Raw genomic sequence first — 21,502 nt, forward strand, 5'->3', positions numbered from 1 at the left:
AACAAAGTAACAATGAAAAGAAACATAGCAGTGATAATGTGAAGAAAAGTTTCACTTCATTAATTGGCAAGAGCAGCAACAGGGTAGTAAGCACAGTGCAGACTAAAGCTCACAGTCTGACCTTACACTCCACTCTGACAGCTGCGAACCAAAGATCTAGGTAAACTAAACCAAGGTACCTTCTAAGACTACTGCCCATCTTTAATAACCTTAATCTTTGAGGCTCTGCTTTTTCCTGGTTCTCCTACCTCTCCAAAGCAAATTTCAGTATCTCCTTTTCTGGTTCTTCATCTCCTCTGCAATCCCACTTTGTTGGTGTTCCCCAATGTTCTGTCCCCAGGCTTTACTGTTTGCAAGTGTTCCACTTTAATTGTATTTGTTCTCAGTCAATACGGCCTATGCTGTCTTCTCAGCCTTCTACATCCCTTTTGAATCGTATCTCACATCCAAGTTAATTGCTAAATCCTGTCACTTATTTCAAAAACATAGCTTGCATCTGCTTCTACTCAACAACAGATACAGCTAAGGTGCTCATCCATGCCACTATTGTCTCCCACCACAACTACTGCAATCTGCTTATCACTGGCCCTGCACACTCCCATTAAGTCTTGCTATAGTTTACAATAAATGCTGCAGCCAGGCTCATCTTCCTGCATCTCCCCCTCTGTCAGCTCTTACACTGCCTTCCCATTAGATATATTAGACAATTTAGACTTCTGTTCTTTGCTTACTAATTTCTTCATAACACTGCTATCTTCACTAATACACAAGTATGTCCCATCCAGTCTGCCGAAAACCTGCATCTACCCTCTGTTCATACTCGCACTTGACTCTCACCTTTTAAGATTTTTCTATGGCTGTACTGTTCCTAGGGAACTCCATTCCCTGCTCTATTAGACTCTCACCCAGTCTCCATTCCTTCAACAGCAATAAAAATCACTGAAAACTCATGTCATTCAAAAATGTTTACTAAATTGCCAACAGCTTTCACTCGCAATGACTCTGTAACCCACCTTATCTAATAAAAACTAATCCTTCATTGTAAACTCTTCTAGTAAACTACGGATCCCCATACTTCAATTATATCTTACCCTTACCTCTGGTGTCACTTTAACCGACTCCCCTTAGAATGTGACTTGTTTGAGCAGGGCCGTCAGCACCTTCATTTCTTGAATATCCAACTTGTCTTGTTGCAATTACTTGTTTGTTAGTTTACATATTGTACAGAATTTGTTGGCAAGAAATAGCGGCCCCACAAAAGTACAGGAATGACTATAAAGTGTTCTCAATAATGAACAGTAGGTGTGGGTAAATAAAATAGTCCAAAGCAGTCTTTAAAATGGTCCACAATGATCAATAAAGTATTAGGAGTACCCCTCTAAAATGAATTTTGCAAGACGTATGTAAGGATTACACTAGAAATCTTCTACCCACCCAAGAATTCCTATGGCACTGTAAAATTCATTTTAAAGGGGTAACTAATAATAATTTATAGACTATTTTTAAGACTGCTTTGGACTATTTTATTTAACCAGATAAATGTAGAAAATTGATGGAAGTGCTTAACTGGATATGTCCCAGTACCAAAGTGGACCAAATGTAATAGTAAAAATAGAAAATAAATCCAGGCACTCCAAATGAATTCCAAGAAAAAGGCAGTTTATTGGAACCAGCAGCTACAAAGCGACGTTTCAACCCCTAAGGGTCTTTATCAAGCTCAATCAAGCTTGATAAAGACCCTTAGGGGTTGAAACGTCGCTTTGTAGCTGCTGGTTCCAATAAACTGCCTTTTTCTTGGAATTCATTTGGAGTGCCTGGATTTATTTTCTATTTTTACTATTTTATTTAACCACACCTACTGAATATTATTGATAATAGCACTTTTTTTTGTAATGCCTGTACTTTTGTGGCACCGCCATTTTTTTCTTTGTTGATCTCCTGAAGAGTTTAGAGGGATACCCTTCTTTTGGTTTGCTGCTTTCATATTGATTAATTAGTGCAAAACCGGTTCCCTTTTATACAGAATTTGTTGTCCCTTTATAAGTAATAATAATAGTTAATAAAGACACTGAGTGATGTAAGGGCTGACCTGCACATTCCAGTAACTATTTCCCAAGCAAGAAATGCTGCTCCTATCCAAATGGAGGGAAAGGTGAAAGTCCGGAGCCACTGAATGAAGTCGTGATAAGTGAAAGCTGTAATAGAGATAGACAGTGTTAGTTTTTTTAGACAAATTAAGCTCCCTGCTTTTACCACATAAAAGGACATGGATTCTTAGCCTAATAGCACCCTGCAACAGAAAGTCTCCAACCCCTTTGTGACAATTGTGGGACTTATCTACAATGGATTTTATAAAAAAACGGGTAAAATAAACCATGACTGTTTGCTACAGCAAATGAAAGGAACATAAAGACAATTTAGCAGGATGCATTCACAGTAAAGTCAGGGATGGCATGAACAATAAATACAAGATTCCTTCAATACAGTTCCTACTTTGGGCATTTCAAAATTAGACCAGTCTTAAGTCAGTATGTATTATTCACCGGTAACTTACCTGTTCTAGATTCCACCATATATTTGTCCCAGTTTATCTGAAGGTCAAAATATTTTATGGTCAAGAAAATGAGCAGACCAAAAACTGAGAGTTCCAGGAAAGTACCAAAATAGGACAGGAACGAGCGACCTACAGGCAAAGAGAAGAGGGGATACAGCTTAAAGTAGATTGTCTATAACATGAATATGGCCACAACACTGACAGGTTTATTAACAAAGAATTTATGGCAAATTGACAAGAGAATTGCAAGCTTAAGGCCAATGTAAAAAAAAGACAGTGTTGGATAATTTTTCCAATTTAAATATTTTGGCTTAAAACATGCAATTGAGCAAAGGAAAAAAAAGAAGAATTAAGGGATAACAAGCAAACCAGTGATAGCATTGGTTATGGAGTGAGGGTGAACTGGGGGAGAAAAGCAGCAATATAAAGAGATAAAGGGGAATGGAATAAAGGCAAATTGTTAGAAATGATTGAAGGCTGCAGTGAGAATATGACATGTAAGAATGAATACAAACAATGTTGGTGTCACCTTTCTGTGCAGACTTTTTGCTCTGCTGGGTGCATGTGAGATGCTGATCATCTAACAGAGATAAGCAGAGCACTATTGTCAGCAGGTTAAAGAAGTTGTAGTTCCCAGTGAGGATGATGAGGACTTGAAGAAGAATCTGAAAGGGACAGAGAACACAATGATGAGTGATGAAGGCTTGCAGTTTTACATTTCTGTATTAAAAAGGATAAACTCTGTACCAAATATAACTCACAGGGCAGAACGTTATTAAAACTTGAGGTGACCAAAGTAATCTCACACTCACAAAACATGTAAGAGGAACACTTATGGATCAGGAACACAAACGTGTATTACTGACCCTAGTGTTAAAAACACTATTTAGCCCCCCCTCCCCAATATAGTAAAAAAAAGCTGCCGGAGCTGGAAGCACCTCTAGTGGCTGTGAGGAGTGGCCACTGGAGGTGTCCCAAGGGATCAGTGTAAACACTGACTTTTCTCTGAAAAGACCGTATTTACAGTAAAATTCCTGCAGGGACTGACTATACTCACTAGAACAACTACATTAAGCTTTAGTAGTTCTGGTGACTATAATGTCTCTTTAAACAAAACATTTCACCTCAAAGGACAATCTCCTGAGGATACAGATTATATACCGTATTTATCGGCGTATAACACGCACTTTTTTCCCCTGAAAATAGGGGGAAAATCGTGGGTGCGTGTTATACGCCGATATCCCATAATTACTTACCTGTCCTGAAGCGTGGGCCGGCTTCACAGCGCGCACCGCGGTACAGGAACTTTAATTTAAGGTTCCGGTTTCCGGCGGGACTGAAAGGAAGTGTGCACAATAGTGTGCACACTTCCTTTCAGTCCCGCCGGAAACCGGAACCTTAAATTAAAGTTCCTGTTCCGCGGTGCACGGTGTGAAGCCGGCCCACGCTTCAGGACAGGTAAGTAATTATGGGAGGGGAGGAAAGTACACTATGGGAGGGGAGGGGAGGGGGAGGAAAGTACACTATGGGAGGGGAGGGGGAGGAAAGTACACTATGGGAGGGGAGGGGGAGGAAAGTACACTATGGGAGGGGAGGAGGGGAAGTACACTATGGGAGGGGAGGAGGAGGAAAGTACACTATGGGAGGGGAGGGGGAGGAAAGTACACTATGGGAGGGGAGGGGGGAGAATACTATGGGAGGGGAGAGGGGAGAATACTATGGGAGGGGAGGGGGGGAGAATACTATGGGAGGGGAGAGGGGGAGAATACTATGGGAGGGGAGGGGGGGGAGAATACGAGGGGAGGGGAGGGGGGGAGAATACGAGGGGAGGGGGGGGAGAATACGAGGGGAGGGGAGGGGGGAGAATACTATATACTATGGGAGGGGAGGGGGGGGAGAATACTATGGGAGGGGAGGGGGGGAGAATACTATGGGAGGGGAGGGGGGAGAATACTATGGGAGGAGGGGGGGAATACTATGGGAGGAGGGGGGAATACTATGGGAGGGGGGAGAATACTATGGAAAGGGGGGAGAATACTATGGAAAGGGGGGACACTATGGGATGAGGGGGGAATACTATGGGATGAGGGGGGGGAATACTATGGGATGAGGGGGGAAATTTCCTGGAATTTCTTTCTAAAAATGAGGTGCGTGTTATACGCCTGTGCGTGTTATACGCCGATAAATACGGTATATAATATATATTTATTATCTGTATCCTCAGGAGATTGTCCTTTGAGGTGACATGTTTTGTTTAAAGAGACACTATAGTCACCAGAACTAACTATATATATATATATATATATATATATATATATATATATATATATATATATATATATATATACACAAAAAGTCCTGATATGGACTGAAACGTTGATATGTTGTAACCACAGTGTGATTAATAAAAACAAATTTTCCTGATAGAAGTCCAGCGTGTGCCTTTCTTCCTGGATATTTATGTAAGCTTGGCTGAAAGAGCACTGTGGCATGCATACATACATAGTTACATATCTGAAAAGAGACTTGCGTCCATCAAGTTCAGCCTTCCTTACATTTGTTTTTTTGCTGTTGATCCAAAAGAAGGCAAAAAAACCCAGTTTGAAGCAAAATTTTGCAACAAGCTAGGAAAAAAAAATCCTTCTTGACCCCAGAATGGCAGTCAGATTTATCCTTGGATCAAGCAGTTATTACCCCACATTGAAAGATTATATCCTTGAATATTCTGTTTTTGCAAGTACATAATACACACACACACACACACACACATACATATATATATATATATATATATATATATATATATATATACACATACACATACATATAGTTAGTTGCAAACCCCTGGCTGAACCCACTTACCTGGGTGTAAAAAGAGAACAGGCGGAGCCTTCGAGAAGGAAAGAAGAAAAGCCAAGGGACTCCAATCTCGATTACATAAGTAGCCACCACTGAGAGCTTCTGGAACCAAACTGGAAACTGGTGAGCATACCAAGCGGCTGGAGTTGGAATACACTGGGTCTCATAATGGTATGTAAGAGCTAATGGAGAGATTTGATTAAAGGTGAACATTTTTTAAATATACATATACCAGGAAGCTATTGCAAACATTCAGAGCAGCAGTAACCCATCTAAAGAATGGTACTTTTGAGAAGAGTAGCAAACAAAGTCTAGTAAAGATCCATTGAGAAGTCAAATATTCAGTTCAATGACAACCATCAACTGTTGAAAGGATGCAGTTCTGCTTCACAAAAGCGAATTTATAATATTTAAAAACAGCCAAAATGATCTGCAATGCTGTACAATAAACAGATGAGACATACAAGTAAATTCCTCAGGATGTGTTTGACTTATGTGGACAAGAGGTAGGGAAGGCTCAAATTAACTTACAATGCCAAGTTTAATTATAAAAAAAGTTAACATGTATTGACTGTTGTCCTTTAAAATAACAAAGCAAATTAATTCTGAACAAATACGGAAGATCACCACTTCATCTCGAGAGAACCTGTACCACGAACGTGAATTTGTCCGAATAGGTGCAGTAGTACTTTGCGTGTCAAGCAAAAAGTTCACTAGCGGTTCACACATTACCAGTAGTAATATTCTTAGAAGTCCACTCAACCAAAAATAGTGTGGTAAAACACATTTTAACAACACACAAAGAAAGTGTTGGAGGATGCGATTGCATAACATATGGTAATAATAGAATATTAGCATTGGTGACATCACAGATAATCTTTAAAACTTAACTTTTAAGTTATAGATAAAGTCCATAAATTTATGGTGTCATTCAAATGGCATTGATTAAGACCAGACTTTTAAAATGTGTGTTCACATTACTTGTACATTAAATCTGTTATTTAGGAGCACCATTTAATTGAGGACTTTGCATCATGCCAAGTTACAAGGTGTCAAGATTGACAGTGTCGGCACAGGTTTGTAAGGTATGGTATGTAGAGAAGTTGCCTGCATACACAGCAGATATATCAAAAACTGCTGCTATATGATTACTGATATTACTATCTCTTTCACTGGTTAGTGTTTGTGAACAAAAGGTTTACTGGATTCTTTTCAAAAGTTCAGATTGTCAAGATTGGACTGTTGCACCGATTGTGAGCAATACTGTAAATTTATCCTCTTAATGTTTCCTGGAATATTTATCTCCTTTTAGAACAAATCAGCTAAATTTGTTTTGGACTGTTGCCACATTGTTTAATATTTAATAATTACTCTTGACATAAAGATAGCACTTGGAAAAGAACCACCAGAACAAGGGTCGAGCATTTTGTAGCAAGTAACTATAGTTTAGCAGACACAGTGCATGAAACAGGTGGAAAGAATGAAACAGAAAGAGTGCCGTGGTACAGAGAGTAGTACGCATACCAGCAATCGCTATGTTAAAACTGGAACCCTGGGTTACACGGAGAAGAAACAAAACAGTAACCAATACAAGTGAGAACATGCCCAAATATTGGCACCAAGAAACAAAAGTATAGGCACGCCTGAAAACTGTTGTTACAAAGTGCCCAGGGTAGAATAAAATGTAGATTAGGAGACATGTCAGAAACACACAGAAAACACACAGATTACGGTAATTAAGGCTAAAGGGAAATGATTTAAGGGTGTATTTTAACATTTCACAATATTTGAACGTCTTTCTTTATTGAATTTTAGCATTCAATAATATGAAATGATCTAACAGAATGTGCATACAACAGGGCTCAAACCTTCCACTCACTATAAGCATTTGGCAAATGAAAAATTAGCCCCAGATAGTAGAAATTCTACCCTTGTAAGTGTGTCATGGCCGAGTAACATTTAAAGTGACATGCCAGACCTTGCTGAAGTGCTGTATGTATGAAAAATGTGTCCTTTTTTATTTTACAAAAAGTGCAGATTTCAATAGAAATTGGCACTTTTATAAATTAATCTTGTTGCACCCCTTTACTGTCAGCCAACAAGTCCAATTAATTCCTGGTTTGTTTAACTCAGAGGAACTAAACCCAAGAGTCAGGCAATTGCAAAGACTTCTCATTCAGCTGCATAGAGAATTATGTGATTGGACAGTCAAGGAAGGTCTGGGCTGAGTTAGAGGGTGCTTGAAAAGGCTGCTGACAGGCTTGCAAAGGCAGACAAGCGATCTGCCACTTTTGCAAGCTGTTTTTAGATATAGTCCCAATAAAAAAAATGCACAATCAAATACATGTTTTTATGGGGGTTATATCTATTAAGCACTGAGTTTTATATTTTGGATAGTGGAGTGTCCCTTCTTGATTAGTGGTTTAGGACTTTTTTGTGCACAATATATCCTTGATAACTTACATTTGTTTAATGCATTACAAATGTGCTAAAAAATAAAAATAAATGTGTATATATATATATATATATATATATATATATATATATATATAAAAAGATCCAACCTCTGGCACTCAACCTCAAATAAATTAATAATCCAAAGACTTATACCCGGGTGCATCCCAGCAGACATATAAACCAAAATTGAAGACAGGAGCACTCTCTGGGAATTTCAAATTTATATTTTCAGAAAATCACCACCTCTACATCAACGTTTCGACCCTTCTGGGTCTTTATCAAGATCTTGAAATTCACAGAGAGTGCTCCTGTCTTCAATTTTGGTTTTTATATATATATATATATATATATATATATATATATATATATATATATTCTTATTAACGGATTTATTTGAAATTGAATGAGATGCGGCTTGTGCATGTGTTATGTATTGTTTTGAGGGGGGGGGGGGGGGGCTGACAATTTGGATCTCAGGGTGTTTCAGTTTCATACACCCTTTGATACTGATAAAATAAATAAAGTGAAAACACAGAAGAAAAAAAACAATGAACCCATGAAGTGAATATACAGTGCACTCAAACAAGATATCTAGTTTCTTGATGACACTAATTGTAGTGCCAGACCTCCAGACAGTTCATCGTCACATTTGGCAAGAGCAGCAATTAGATATGCAATGGTACAAGAATTCTGAGTAAAGGGCAAACTCAGCACACTTACATTCATTTACAGTGCAGATAATGACCAAAATATCTCAGACAAATATAGTGAGATATTGGAGACCGTAATGACCCAAAGATTCATCCAGAAAATGTGTCAATGACAAGGTCCAACCTAGGTAAGTAATAACATATAACCTATGTGTCAATCTAGAAAGAAAAAAAAAACACCAATGTGTATGTGTATTTTATATTATGATATATATACACACACACTAATGATTAATGTACACTTATATGAAATTAGCCCCAGAATTCCACCTATGGGATGTGTATATCCAGAAGAACACATTGAAGAGGGCTAAACGGATGTATGTGCAGTGAGATATGTTACAATATTTGGCACTTTGTCATTAACATTGGGTGCACTTAAACATATATGTAGTACCTCCATCGGATATTTTATATAGACGGAGTGTTAGAAAAGCTGGTTAAAATTCTACAAGTGGAGCAGTCAACATGGAACACATCTTAATATTTCTGTGCTAAGCTATAGCAGATAATCATTTTAGAAACAAAATTCTAATAAAAGGGATTTGAGCAATATGTACTAGTTAACAGGTGTTACCAGACAGTCAACACAACATACAATGTTTACAGGGAGTATTATTTGATGTGGTATAAGTAGGACACAGTGTTTTAGGCAACACATTACGCAAGAGTTAGGGTTTTTGTTTTTTTTATATGCATTTATACAAAGGTTACAGCAAACATCTAATCAAATATGGTATCTTGGTGCCAATTAGCTCACACAACTTACCTTATGTCTTAAACATTCTCCTCTTTTGTGCAAGAAAGAAACACGTCAACCCATACTTTTTTATAATTGGCTTACTAGAACGGAAGGGGGTTCCATATATTTTTAAAATGTTTCCCTAAATACAGAAACTTTAAATTAAGAGATAATTCATAGTATAGATCTTCAAACCACAATTTGCTTGATTTCCCTTGTCTTGTCAATTGAAGCACTTGTTCAATAATGACTGGTCTTACCTGTGAGCCCCCACCATGTTGGACACCGGCTGGTCAGTTTAACAACTCCTGATGCAAACATGAGTCTGAAAAGCAGCCATCGAATCAGCCAGAATGTTATACCGTCATGAGTGCTCCAAACAGACGTCTTTCCACGCAGAACATGCAGAGGGGCGACCAGAACAGCAAGGAACCCGACCTCTAGCAGAAGGCTGTCCCTGTGATACAATATATGTTAACATTGCCTTGTGACATTGTCCATCTGGTTAACTGGAGACTCATACTGCCCTTCCATGAACCACACACTCCTATACATCCATTCACACTTAAGGTTAGATCAGTCTTGGAATGGAATTTAAAAGTACTTACCACTGGAAATAGAGAAAGACCTGCCCAACCTGCAAATACAAAAAGCAACTCAGAAACAAAACAAAAAAATAATAAAACAATTGCTGTCTCCATTTATTTAATGTTGACGTAAAGGTAAATCAAATTTATTTTTATTTTTTTCTGGGGGTCAGTGAATTGTTTAAGTCTGAGCCAGCAGACAGGTCTCTTTGTTGCTTGAGAATTTTAATGGGGTCAACTCTGATTCCCTGTGGGCAAATCCACTACTTCAGAGCAGTACAGTACAGAAGATTAGGAAACTAAGCCATATATTATAGAGAATGTATATTAGTCAATACATTGTGCTATTTTAGGAACATTCCAAAATAGTTTTTATTGATGGAACCCATGATTATTATTTTTTTTTATATTGACAGTTCTTTTTATGTTTCACAGCATGTTAATCATACAATTAAAGGGACATCAACAAGATGATGGTATGCAAATGAAAAATAAATAAATAAATTTAGTCTGTCATGCAAATTAAAGATTTTAAAAAAAAAAGTGTCTGAAGCTCTCTCCACGTTTGATCAGCTGCCAGGCATCTGACTGCAAATATTTAATCTCTACCAGTTCTAAATTCACACAATCACATAGAGTAAAGTGCTTGTGCAAGCATATTTGTTATTTCTGGGAATATATGAGAGAAAATTGATTCCTCGCAGGTGCCATTTAGAGAACTGGCTACATGGGTAGCTGTATGTTCTGATGAGGACGCTAAAATAACTTTTAGCCCTAACCCCTTCGCTGGTATAACGTTTTAAAGAACAAAATAAAAATATATACTTACATTCAAATTTCCTTGTATTCTGCTTATACTATGCAAGTAGATGCAACAGAAATACTCTGCCTACACCATGAAGAGGTCCCACCAGTCAGAAGCCTAATCCCTAAACCTCTGTTTAGTGGAGGCATACTGGATAAATCATACTTTGAGTGGAACTGCACAGCAAGATGATAGCCATGTTGGACCTACTAGAAACCTATTCACGATCCTGCACATGGTTTATTGAACACGTGTGCGCAGTTCTCTCTCTAGGTGCCAGTTATTTTACCAGGGCTCAAAAGCAAGAGACTTGTGTAGTATGAACATGCTATGCGCAGATGATCGAAATGGGGGACAGCAAAGAGGAGTTTAATTGACTCTGTAGGCACCCATACCACTTAAATGAAATGGTCTGGGTGCATGTCCCTTTAGTTTTAGCCCTGCAACTGAAAACATTGTCGTTCTGCAGGAAATCCAATGTTTAATTATTGCAGGGTTAACCTGCCTCCAGTAACTGTCTTCGAGCCTCTAGACTTGCATGGATAGGCAACCTTTGCCACTCCAGATGTTGTGGACTACATCCCCATAATGCTGGGCATTATGGGAGGTGTAGTCCAAAACATCTGGAGTGCCGAAAGTTGCCTATGCCTGCTCTAGAGGCTCTTCCACCCCAATAGCTGATCTAAACTCAGTTATTAATTCACTGTGTCTCTTTGGTGAGAACAAAACATGTTTACTCTGGCTCTGTCCCCTCAAATTGTGTTGCTATGCCTTTAAATGCAAGTGATTAAAGGGACACTATAGTCACCAGAACAACTACAGCTTAAAGTAGTTGTTCTGGTGAGTATAATCATTGCCTTTAGGCATTTTCATGCAAACACTGCCTTTTCAGAGAATTTATTTTGCAGTGTTTACATTCCCCCAAGGGACACCTCCAAGTGGACACTCCTCAGATGGCCACTGGAGGTGCTTCTGGGGGAAGTGCTGCATAGTACGCAGCACTACCGTTCAGCGACTCCATGAAGACGCTGAATTTTCCTCATAGAGATGCATTGATTCAATGCATCACTAAGAGGAAGTGCTGATTGGCCAAAACAGAGTCCCCCCTTCCCCCCCATGCCTATTTCAGTCAATCAAATGCTTTCTCTATGGGACTGGGTTGGCTAAAAATCGGTAATTATGATAATGTCACCAAGGGGGCGTGGCCAGTGTCAGCAGACCCACGCGGTGCTGGGAAAAGGGTGAGTTTTCACCTTTTCTAAGGGGGTGGAGGCTGCAAGCCACCTAAATGGTGTCTTAAACACTGTAGAGTCAGGAATACAGGTTTGGTTCCTGAACCTATAGAATTACTTTTTGACTGGATTATTCTAGTAGTTAGCATTATATTATCACAAGTTAGCTTTCATCACTTGCAGGTGGAGAATGCAACGTGTTTATTGTAAAGAACATATGTTAAATAAATTAAAAGAGAAGAATCACAGGCAGTAAGCCAAAGTATGGAGGAACAGGGTGATTGTTTTGTATCTAGCTATGATAGTATATAATATGTACAGCCCTAGAATGTGCATTTCTAATAATCACTATTCTATAGGAAAATATAGAGAAGCTATATAGCTATATTCTTATATTTAATCGTATCTAAAGAGGCTCACTTAAAACAGTTGTACACTTACCTGATACAAGGACAGATACAGGATCCACAGCAAGAGAAAAACTAGGCTATCCCGAAAGCAGCGGAATAGCAGTGCCCCCAGTGACAGGAGAGCTCCCAGCAAGCAGATAAGTTCCATGCCTTGTTCTGTGTCAAGCCCCACATAAGGGCCCAGCCAGAGAAGGGTGGGTGCATCCTTTAACTGCTCCAATAAGCCTTTACCAGAAAAACGTAACATCTTCCAGGCTGGCAAGATTCCCTCTCGGCCATAGAGTCCTGTGGGGAGGAGACAACCACAACAGGAGAGGTGAGAAACTTTTCCCATGTTTACAGCTGGTAATCTATGTGCTTACTTTGATAGCACACCAAGCATTTTTATTTAGCACTTTAACATCAGACAACCCTTTATATATAAGAGTAAGTGCTCTTTCTAGCGCTCCTCTGTATTCACTGGTGTTGGCTTTTGCCACTCAGTAAGTTTATTATTTTTTTTGCATGATAATGTGTCACGTTGGAGAGATACACTTGTGTGGTAGCGGTTTGTTTATTTACACATTATTTTATATAAGTGCCTTTTTGCACAGAGCACTTAGTTTTTATACTAAGTTTGTATCAGTTGTGTATATTTCTATGGTGTGGTTCTTAAAGGGACACTATAGGCACTAAAACACCTTTATCTTAATTGATGCAGTTTTGGTGTATATATCATGCCCCTGTAATCCCATGGATTAAATCACTGTTTATACTGCCCTAGCCACATCTACCCTGGCTGTGACTTACACAGTCTCCTTCCACACATCCTGTAAAGTGAGATCTAATGTTTACACTTGCTTTATTGCACAGTTTAAGTTAAAATTTCTTTCGCCTGCTCTGATAAGAGGTTTCTAGACCATGCAGGAGCCTTCTGTGTGTGATTAATGTCCAATTTTCAAAGCCGGAGATACAACATCTAAAGCAAGTTTAGATCAGTTTGAAAATTAAACCATCCCCCTCCCCCCCCCCCTATCAGTAGGACACATTGGTAAGAACTGACATAATATTCATTAGGCCTCAGGGAACTGACCACAATAAACATCTTACAGTTACACTGCTATCCCCAATCCAGGAATACATTTTTTTTTAAATGGGTCATGGAGTTAAATTTCCATTTGAAGAATAGATTGACCGAGTTAATGATTTATACGGGTCCATTAAAAAAAAGTTTAAGAATCACTAGTCTAAAGACTATGGGAGGGAAAGTAAAACATTCTCTCATATGGCTATTTATTTTCCATGTGTACCCTCTGCTTATATTTAATCCCAGTATATTCTATCATTTATAGATTGTATTCAACCTTTCAGCCCTTTCCTTAAAGATACATCTCAATTCTCCTTACAGGTCTCCCTCGCTTTTTCTTTAAAGGTGCACATTTTTTTGGTTATAGAGTTTGCAGTCTTCAGACATTGCAGTTCAAATTGTTTGGGCTTGACATAGCTATGTGAATGGCTGGAAGCTATAAGCAAGCAGGATTCTTCTCTACACAATTCATTGTTTTTATCCTCTATGCCTCACTTTACTAACAATATACCCATCACTCACTATTGACTGAAAAGTTTGCATTCGATGTGTGTGAAGTGCATTAGCAAGCTGGAGTTCGAGGGCATGCATCCAATTATATATTACGTTTTTTAAGCATTCCATTCCCGGAATTTTAGATGTCACAGAATTGTGCACTTCTTTTTTTGATAAAGGGCGATGCTTCCTGCTTTCTGCCTGGAGCAGAGGGTCGACCAGCCGTGCGTGTGGACTTAAGGTACACGTGTCATATGCATGGAACACAGAAGTTGGATACATTTGTATCCACAGAGAAATCACCATTCTAGGTAGTATATGTGTTCTTTCTAAACTAAGGAAGCACATATAAGAGACTATCGCTGGCATACGTTTTGTGAAGGCACACTGATTGACACTGCAGCATGTGTGTATATATAGTGCAGAGAGAGCTGGGAGGATTATGTACCTGGTATCTGTGTATACAGGGAGAGGAAGGCAAACAGGTAGATCCCACTAAGACCCCAGAGGAAGGCGGCCCGAGCCAGGCGTTGTTCCCCCATAATTTCCGTTCCAGTTGTCCCTGCAGCTGTCTGGATGAGTCACAACGTGGACTATTGGCGGCTGCGCCTTCCCGATGCCGCTCGCCCTATGCTGTGCGCATGCCCGGCGCTGTTCCTGCTGGCCCACATGCGCACAAATCTCAGAGCACAGGCACAGCAAGTAAGAGACGTGTTGGAATACAGCTCCCATTATCCTGCGGCCGCAGGGAGTGAGGATAATGAGAACTGTAGGTCACAAGAAGCTGGAATTTTACAGTAGAGGTTTTTTTAATTTTTTATTATTATTAACCAGGGATTCCTGATATTGAATAAGTCTGGTTTTATATATTGCTTAATTATATGAACAGACATGGTGGAATTGTACCAATCTAGTCATGACCTTCTCTGCAAAACCTACAAATAAAGTGTAATATAATATAGACAGGAATGCTAGAGCCCCAGCCATTGTGCATCCACTCCCATTATGCTCAGGCAGCATTCATGTAGGCTGTGATCCCTGCTCAGCTTGCATGCCATGGAGTTACACATGGTAAGGTGTAGGCTATGGCTGTAATCCAAGCAGGTCCATGCTGGAGATCCCTAATCCTATAACCAACGTAGTACAGTATGTACCTAATAAACCAGACGGACCCCGTGCTATTCCCCCATTGGACGGCTAGTACTGGCATCTTTCCATTAGGAAACAGCCCGTCCACTTCCGATGACGTCAGACGCCGAGCGTTCGTTGATTGGTGAGATTCGAAGCGTCGGCCGTCGCAGCATGCCCACACTCTGCTAGGCGGGAAAAACAAAAATGGCGGTTTGAATTCCATCGCTGGGGGGAAAGTTACCCGTAACGTACGCACCGGAAGGAGGCTGAACACGGACTGATATAAACATTATATATTGATATACGGCAAGCAGGTAGGTGTCCGCATGTTAGCTGGTCTGTGCCAAACACGGTGACTGTCACACTGAGGGTCCTATTGAACTGCAGCAACAACAACACAGGGAGCCCGCTCTGTATAATGTTTAAAATGTTTAATTATTCTCCCATTAATGCTAATTCAGGTAAAGCAATATCATTTGGCTGTGACTACAAATGGCCATGTAGTGTGACTTGTATTTAAAATTCACTAAGTCAGGCACCTTGTGTGGTATAGGTAAGGACAAGCAGATACAACCACTGTATTTCAAATAAAATGTATAACTCCATTACTCCCAGATACAGAATTCCAGTTCATTTGCGACCTAATACACTGAACAATGTTATGACAATGTCAAGGTTATTCGCTAAAGTCCTGTTTTTTTTTTCTTCTCTATTTGGTTTTAAGTTGTGAGAATCTTGTGTTTAGTGAAGAACCCTGACAGTTTTTTTTGTTTTGTTTTTATCACGCTTTAGATATATGCATACTGCTTTAAGCGAACACTCCATTGGAAAGAAAAATAACAATTTAGTAGATATACCCCTAATGAAAACATGCATGTTTTTATATTTTCTATGGAGGGAACATTAAAACTTCCCCTGTACAGATGGAAAAAGTGACCAATCATAGAGTTCTGTTCAAATATTGTTATTGATAAATTTTCAATAACAAGGAAAATGTAACACAGTATTCATAATCATAAAATGAACAATATAAACAAACAAAATGGGAATTATAAATTCCAGTTTACATTCCATTGTGTTATTAGTTAATACATATAAATACAAGTCCTCTAAATAACATGAAAAGATATATCTAATTATAGCTATGGTGTTTGATTTGTTAAAAACAAACAAAAAACCATTATTTTGTTATAATGCGAAGCAGATGTATTTTTGTGATATTCCCTAAAAAAATACAAATTGAAAAAAAAAAAGAATTTAACATTACATCCAGATCATTTTCAGATTTCGAATGTCACTTCTTCAGAAGTATTTGGTAGTAATAATGGCTTTTGTTTCACAGTTAGGAGATTGTTTGTTTGTTTGTTTGTTTGTTTGTTTGTTTGTTTGTTTGTTCACTGTCTCAGTGGTCCCAACATTGATCCTCTCCCTTCCTATTTTGGTATTCCTCTATATAAATAATACTGTTTATGGTCTTACTTTATGTGGCTTTAAAAAAGGTTATTACTTTGTACAAAACACCCCACATATTTACAACAAGTGGATATTATGATCATATCTTATAGTAACATCTGATGTCTTCCTCGAACATAAACCATTCATGTCTTAAATTATTTGCGATATTAGGGAATGAAGAGCCAATTCTCTATGCTTGTTTTAAAAAATTGATAGAACTTCATTAATAGATGGGTTAATAGATGATTTCCAGTGTTGATATTAGAAGTTGGCCTAATATATTTTTTTTGCAGGTAGTCAGTTTTTGGTGGATTTTTTAAAAACAAACACGGAACTGGGGATACATTTACAGTGAATTAAGGAATTGTGACAATCAATTGGAAAATTTCTTGCTAATATTTTATAACATTGGGACAAGACCAGAAAAAATGAGAAAAAAAAATAAAAATTATTGCTGCCTATCCACATTCTCTCTATCATTTTGTTAGTGGTGGTAAGATTTAGTTTAAAAAGTCTTGATGGGGGTAAAATACCACCTAGAGACTTGGCCATTTCAGAATATCGTCTTGTATGTCTTACTGATTTTATTTGGCTAATATCAGCACTGGAGCATGATAGTAGCTCCAACTGCAATTAATCCTCCTCATAGGATTCATCATCTGTTCCTGCTGAATTTAGCATTGCATTGCTTCAGCCATTTTTCTTTCTTTTTTTTTTTTTCTTTCTTTCAGAGAGGTTATATCAATTCTTTACTATGATATAATTAAAATTATTATTATTTTTTTTTTTTTTAAACCGTCTACTCCCACAGCATGTTCATTTTCCCTTTGAGTTTTATTTATATTAAATGTACTGTAATATTTTAATATGCATATGGAACCAGCTTGTCATTAACCCTACAATATATCCATTCATATTTTTATAAAAAGTCATAAACTTGTGTGCGTATATGTAACAAGTTCTACCTGCCAGTCAGAAGGACGTCAGACGACGCAAATAAAAATCAGATAACAAACTTTGCAATATCAAGGCAGTGTTCATATTTAGATGCACTGTAGTAACAGTAATCCAGTGACCAGGGAGTGGATCACCTGGGAATATTAATGAGATGCCTCGCATGTGATGCACCCAGAAATACTCATTAACCCATGGCTCAGGAAGCCCTTAAATGGCAGACTTACAGGAAAGTCATGTGTCATTAGAGGGTTCATTTGAATCTGATCCCAGTCTACTTTAGCAAGCCAGCTTATGGTGCCGCATTATGGAAACCTATTTTTTTTTTCTTTTTCTAAGCATGAAAAGAAACCGCATATTAAAGGGACCAAAACCAAATGAGTTTGTTGTATTGGTGCCAAAGTGTCCCTTTAACAAAAACCTGATGAGCGCCTACAGTGATGCACTGCTACTGGCATTGATAAGTTACAGGTTACCATTTAGAAAGAATATTTACTGGTGCCAAACATTTTCTCGGTTTTAGATACAGAATTCCCTATCTTTTTAGGGAATCTATAAATATATATCAACTACTGATTTCCTATTTGATAAAACGTAAGATAATCATAATGTACAAAAGGGAAGCAAACAAATATTTAAATGTGCTTGTTTTTTTAACTTTTTTTATTTCGATCCACCATCAACACAGAGAATCTTTAATTATTTTGGAGAGTAAAGAGCACATATTGCACATGGCTAAAAGCCGTTTACTCTTTGCCATGCCTAAATGTTACTTGCCACAAGAAGCCTGAGGACTCAATCGCACAGTGATCAGGAGTGAATTTTTACTTGCCAGGGCTGATTTTTCACTCCCCAACTGCTAGGGAAGAATTGAAATTTTGAGCTCTGGTTTAGTGTATCACAATTTGTCTTTTGGCATAACTTTCTGCTATTGACTAAGATATCACATTTTTGAGAGCGATCTTGTTGGCTCTATTGGTACATCCTTATACTCTCAACACACTTTCTATCTGTGCCTTCTGCCAGCATACGTAATTGATAGCAATCATGGCAGTTGCACGTTATCCGCTTCTATGGTGACCTTACTTAGTCACCAATATATCCTCTTGCCACATGTCAGCAGGCTGTAATTGATCATATTAGCAGAATCCAAGAATGGAGCACAATGTATGATAGTCATTTTTTCTAAGGAAGGGATTTATTGCTGTTTAAAAAGCAATTCGAGAGATATCAAGCATCACTTAGAGGGTTACTCTACCACTATTTTGTATTATCGCTAATCATTTTTGTAATAATTTTGTAATACAGCCTCTCTGTTCAGGTTCCTGCACCTACTTCCAAATTGATTGCCCTATTAATATAAGTTAAAAATTAACTTGACATCCAGTGGGTGACGAAGCTTCCCTTGCATCCGTCACAGTTTTGCCCACTCTGTGGACAAGTCAAATGCTTCTCATAGAGAAGCATATGATTGGACTAATCTCTAGGCTCAGAGTGTATGCATGTGCTCTGAGCTGGCAAGGGAAAGAGGGAGTGGTGGTGCAAGGGTGGACAGAGAGAGGGTATTATTTAAAGAACAAAACATAAATCTGAATGCTGGGAGGAAGCTCACTGACGAAGGTGACAGGCAAGCGTCCCTTTGTAGGAACACTCCTAGTGCTGTCTGCAAGAGTAGCAGCTGATTATGTCTGTCAACCGGACACAGTGGTGAGATGGACCGAAGAATAACAAAAACCTATTTCTGACTAGACCTCTTGTCTAACTCTGCCATTAACATATCATTTGCACTAAGAGAGACTGAAGCCTAGTCTCTCTCCACATTAACTCAGATATTTGCAGCTTGACTTTACAGTAAACATTAGTAGTAAGGACACTATCCTTAAAATACAAGAGGCATTTTTGACAATGATACAATATTTCCCTATGTAAACTTTTGTTTCCTCAAGCCATATAACCACTACATCATTGATTACTCCCCAGCAATTTCTTAAGGGTATGTAAGATGTTTGGGTAGTCTTTAATCCAATTGCAGTGTGTTCCTCAAAAAGAACAGAAGAAAACAGGGAACATTCGCCCTGGTGTTGAAATCCTTATGATAACATTATATAATGTATAAATAAAGGTGAAGATTGCTTCTCACCTGGATAAGAGCCTATGACCTGGCTCTGAGTATATTAGCCCGTGAGTCCTTTTTTGGGGGATGACTCCTTCCCTCTTTCAGCAGGATAGAAGATATACCAGATGTATGTGATCCAATAACGGTTTATTACATAAACATTTAAAATCAATAAAATACATACAATATACTGGTAGCTGTCCAAAACGCGTTTCGCCGATTTCTCTCGGCTTTCTCAATTGGTGACTTCCATCCTGATTCGTTCCGATTAAATTCCCTGCCTCCAATCCAGACGGGAGGCGGGGAATTTTGTAAATTTTGTAAATTTGTTAATCACTACATCGTTGATACCTGTTCCCTTGACAAAGGGTATTGGATGGCTAGATAAGGATTTTCTTTGACAGACTGGTTAAAATGTTCCAGTGCACTTACATGATCTCATTTATCTCATTTTAGGTGAGGTCTTAAAAAATGGAAGACGCCGAATCTCGTTTCACTCATCTCCTACAACCGATACGGGATCTAACAAAAAACTGGGAAGTGGATGTTGCAGCTCAGCTTGGTGAATACCTAGACGAGGTAAGATTGTATCTGACATTTGTGGACAGATCTAATTTGTGTAGGATGCAAGTGTCTGAATTTGTAAATATTTTCCAGAGCAGATTTGAGCATTCTTATCATAGATACAATGCACCTTAAAACTATCACTTGAAGTTGGCAAAATAGATTATTATTGATCTATATTGTACTAAAATATATCTTTAGAAAATTCATTTTAAATGTAGAAAATAAACTTGGTTTTTACTATTTTCCTTTCCAAACAGTCACATCTCCTTATTGTGTATCTGTGATGTACAAATATTTTGTTTTATATCTTTTTATTTTTTTCATTGACAGCTAGATCAAATTTGCATTTCCTTTGATGGAGGTAAAACCACAATGAACTTTGCAGAGGCAGCACTGTTAATTCAGGGGTCTGCTTGTATTTACAGTAAAAAGGTAAATGTCATTGAGCATTATGTACCAGAAGAAACTGTGCTAGCTGCAGTAGTGTTTATTTATCCACGCTGGGCACCCTCGATGTATGATTATAAACGAGACTGGAAAGGCCAGAAGGGACCTGACAAATATTTAGGAGTCTTGAAAATTAAAACTTAAGGCTTTTTCCATGTGTGCAATCAGCCAAAGACTCCTTTTTAGAGGAGGTGCCTAAATCATACTTTGCTGATAAAAAAATGTCAGATGAAACTTTAGTCAGGACATTTCTGGCAACGGACACACACACACACACACACACACACACACACACACACACACACACACACACACACACACACACACACACACACACACACACACACACACACACACACACACACACACACACACACACACACACACACACACACACACACACACACACACACACACACACACACACACACACACACACACACACACACACACACACACACACACACACACACACACACACACACACACACACACACACACACACACACACACACACACACACACACACACACACACACACACACACACACACACACACACACACACACACACACACACACACACACACACACACACACACACACACACACACACACACACACACACACACACACACACACACACACACACACACACACACACACACACACACACACACACACACACACACACACACACACACACACACACACACACACACACACACACACACACACACACACACACACACACACACACACACACACACACACACACACACACACACACACACACACACACACACACACACACACACACACACACACACACACACACACACACACACACACACACACACACACACACACACACACACACACACACACACACACACACACACACACACACACACAC

General features: G+C 38.7%; 2 protein-coding genes across 4 annotated transcripts in view; one reads left to right on the forward strand and one right to left on the reverse strand.

The window, feature by feature from the left end:
• Positions 1-14,536, reverse strand: part of LMF2 (lipase maturation factor 2) — a 36,124-nt gene extending 21,588 nt beyond the window's left edge. Inside the window, exons 1-8 of the mRNA XM_063448369.1 lie at positions 14,366-14,536; positions 12,388-12,641; positions 9,931-9,959; positions 9,583-9,779; positions 5,417-5,595; positions 3,084-3,219; positions 2,555-2,683; positions 2,090-2,195 (exon numbers count right to left, since the gene is read on the reverse strand). Of these exons, the coding sequence (XP_063304439.1) occupies positions 2,090-2,195; positions 2,555-2,683; positions 3,084-3,219; positions 5,417-5,595; positions 9,583-9,779; positions 9,931-9,959; positions 12,388-12,641; positions 14,366-14,459 (1,124 nt within the window). The 5' untranslated portion in view covers positions 14,460-14,536. The remainder of the gene's footprint in view (positions 1-2,089; positions 2,196-2,554; positions 2,684-3,083; positions 3,220-5,416; positions 5,596-9,582; positions 9,780-9,930; positions 9,960-12,387; positions 12,642-14,365) is intronic.
• A 71-nt stretch (positions 14,537-14,607) lies between these two features.
• NCAPH2 (non-SMC condensin II complex subunit H2) overlaps positions 14,608-21,502 on the forward strand; it is a 52,006-nt gene continuing 45,111 nt past the window's right edge. Inside the window, exons 1-3 of one of the 3 annotated variants that reach the window (XM_063445483.1) lie at positions 14,608-14,686; positions 20,030-20,152; positions 20,471-20,572. In XM_063445483.1, the coding sequence (XP_063301553.1) occupies positions 20,045-20,152; positions 20,471-20,572 (210 nt within the window). In that variant the 5' untranslated portion in view covers positions 14,608-14,686; positions 20,030-20,044. Of the gene's footprint in view, positions 14,687-15,138; positions 15,363-15,484; positions 15,510-20,029; positions 20,153-20,470; positions 20,573-21,502 lie in introns of those variants that run through there. The other 2 variants (XM_063445482.1, XM_063445484.1) reach the window with 2 other exon arrangements.

This window comes from Pelobates fuscus, chromosome 3 (genome assembly GCF_036172605.1).
Source record: "Pelobates fuscus isolate aPelFus1 chromosome 3, aPelFus1.pri, whole genome shotgun sequence".
In the NCBI taxonomy this organism is placed as follows: Eukaryota; Metazoa; Chordata; class Amphibia; order Anura; family Pelobatidae; genus Pelobates; species Pelobates fuscus.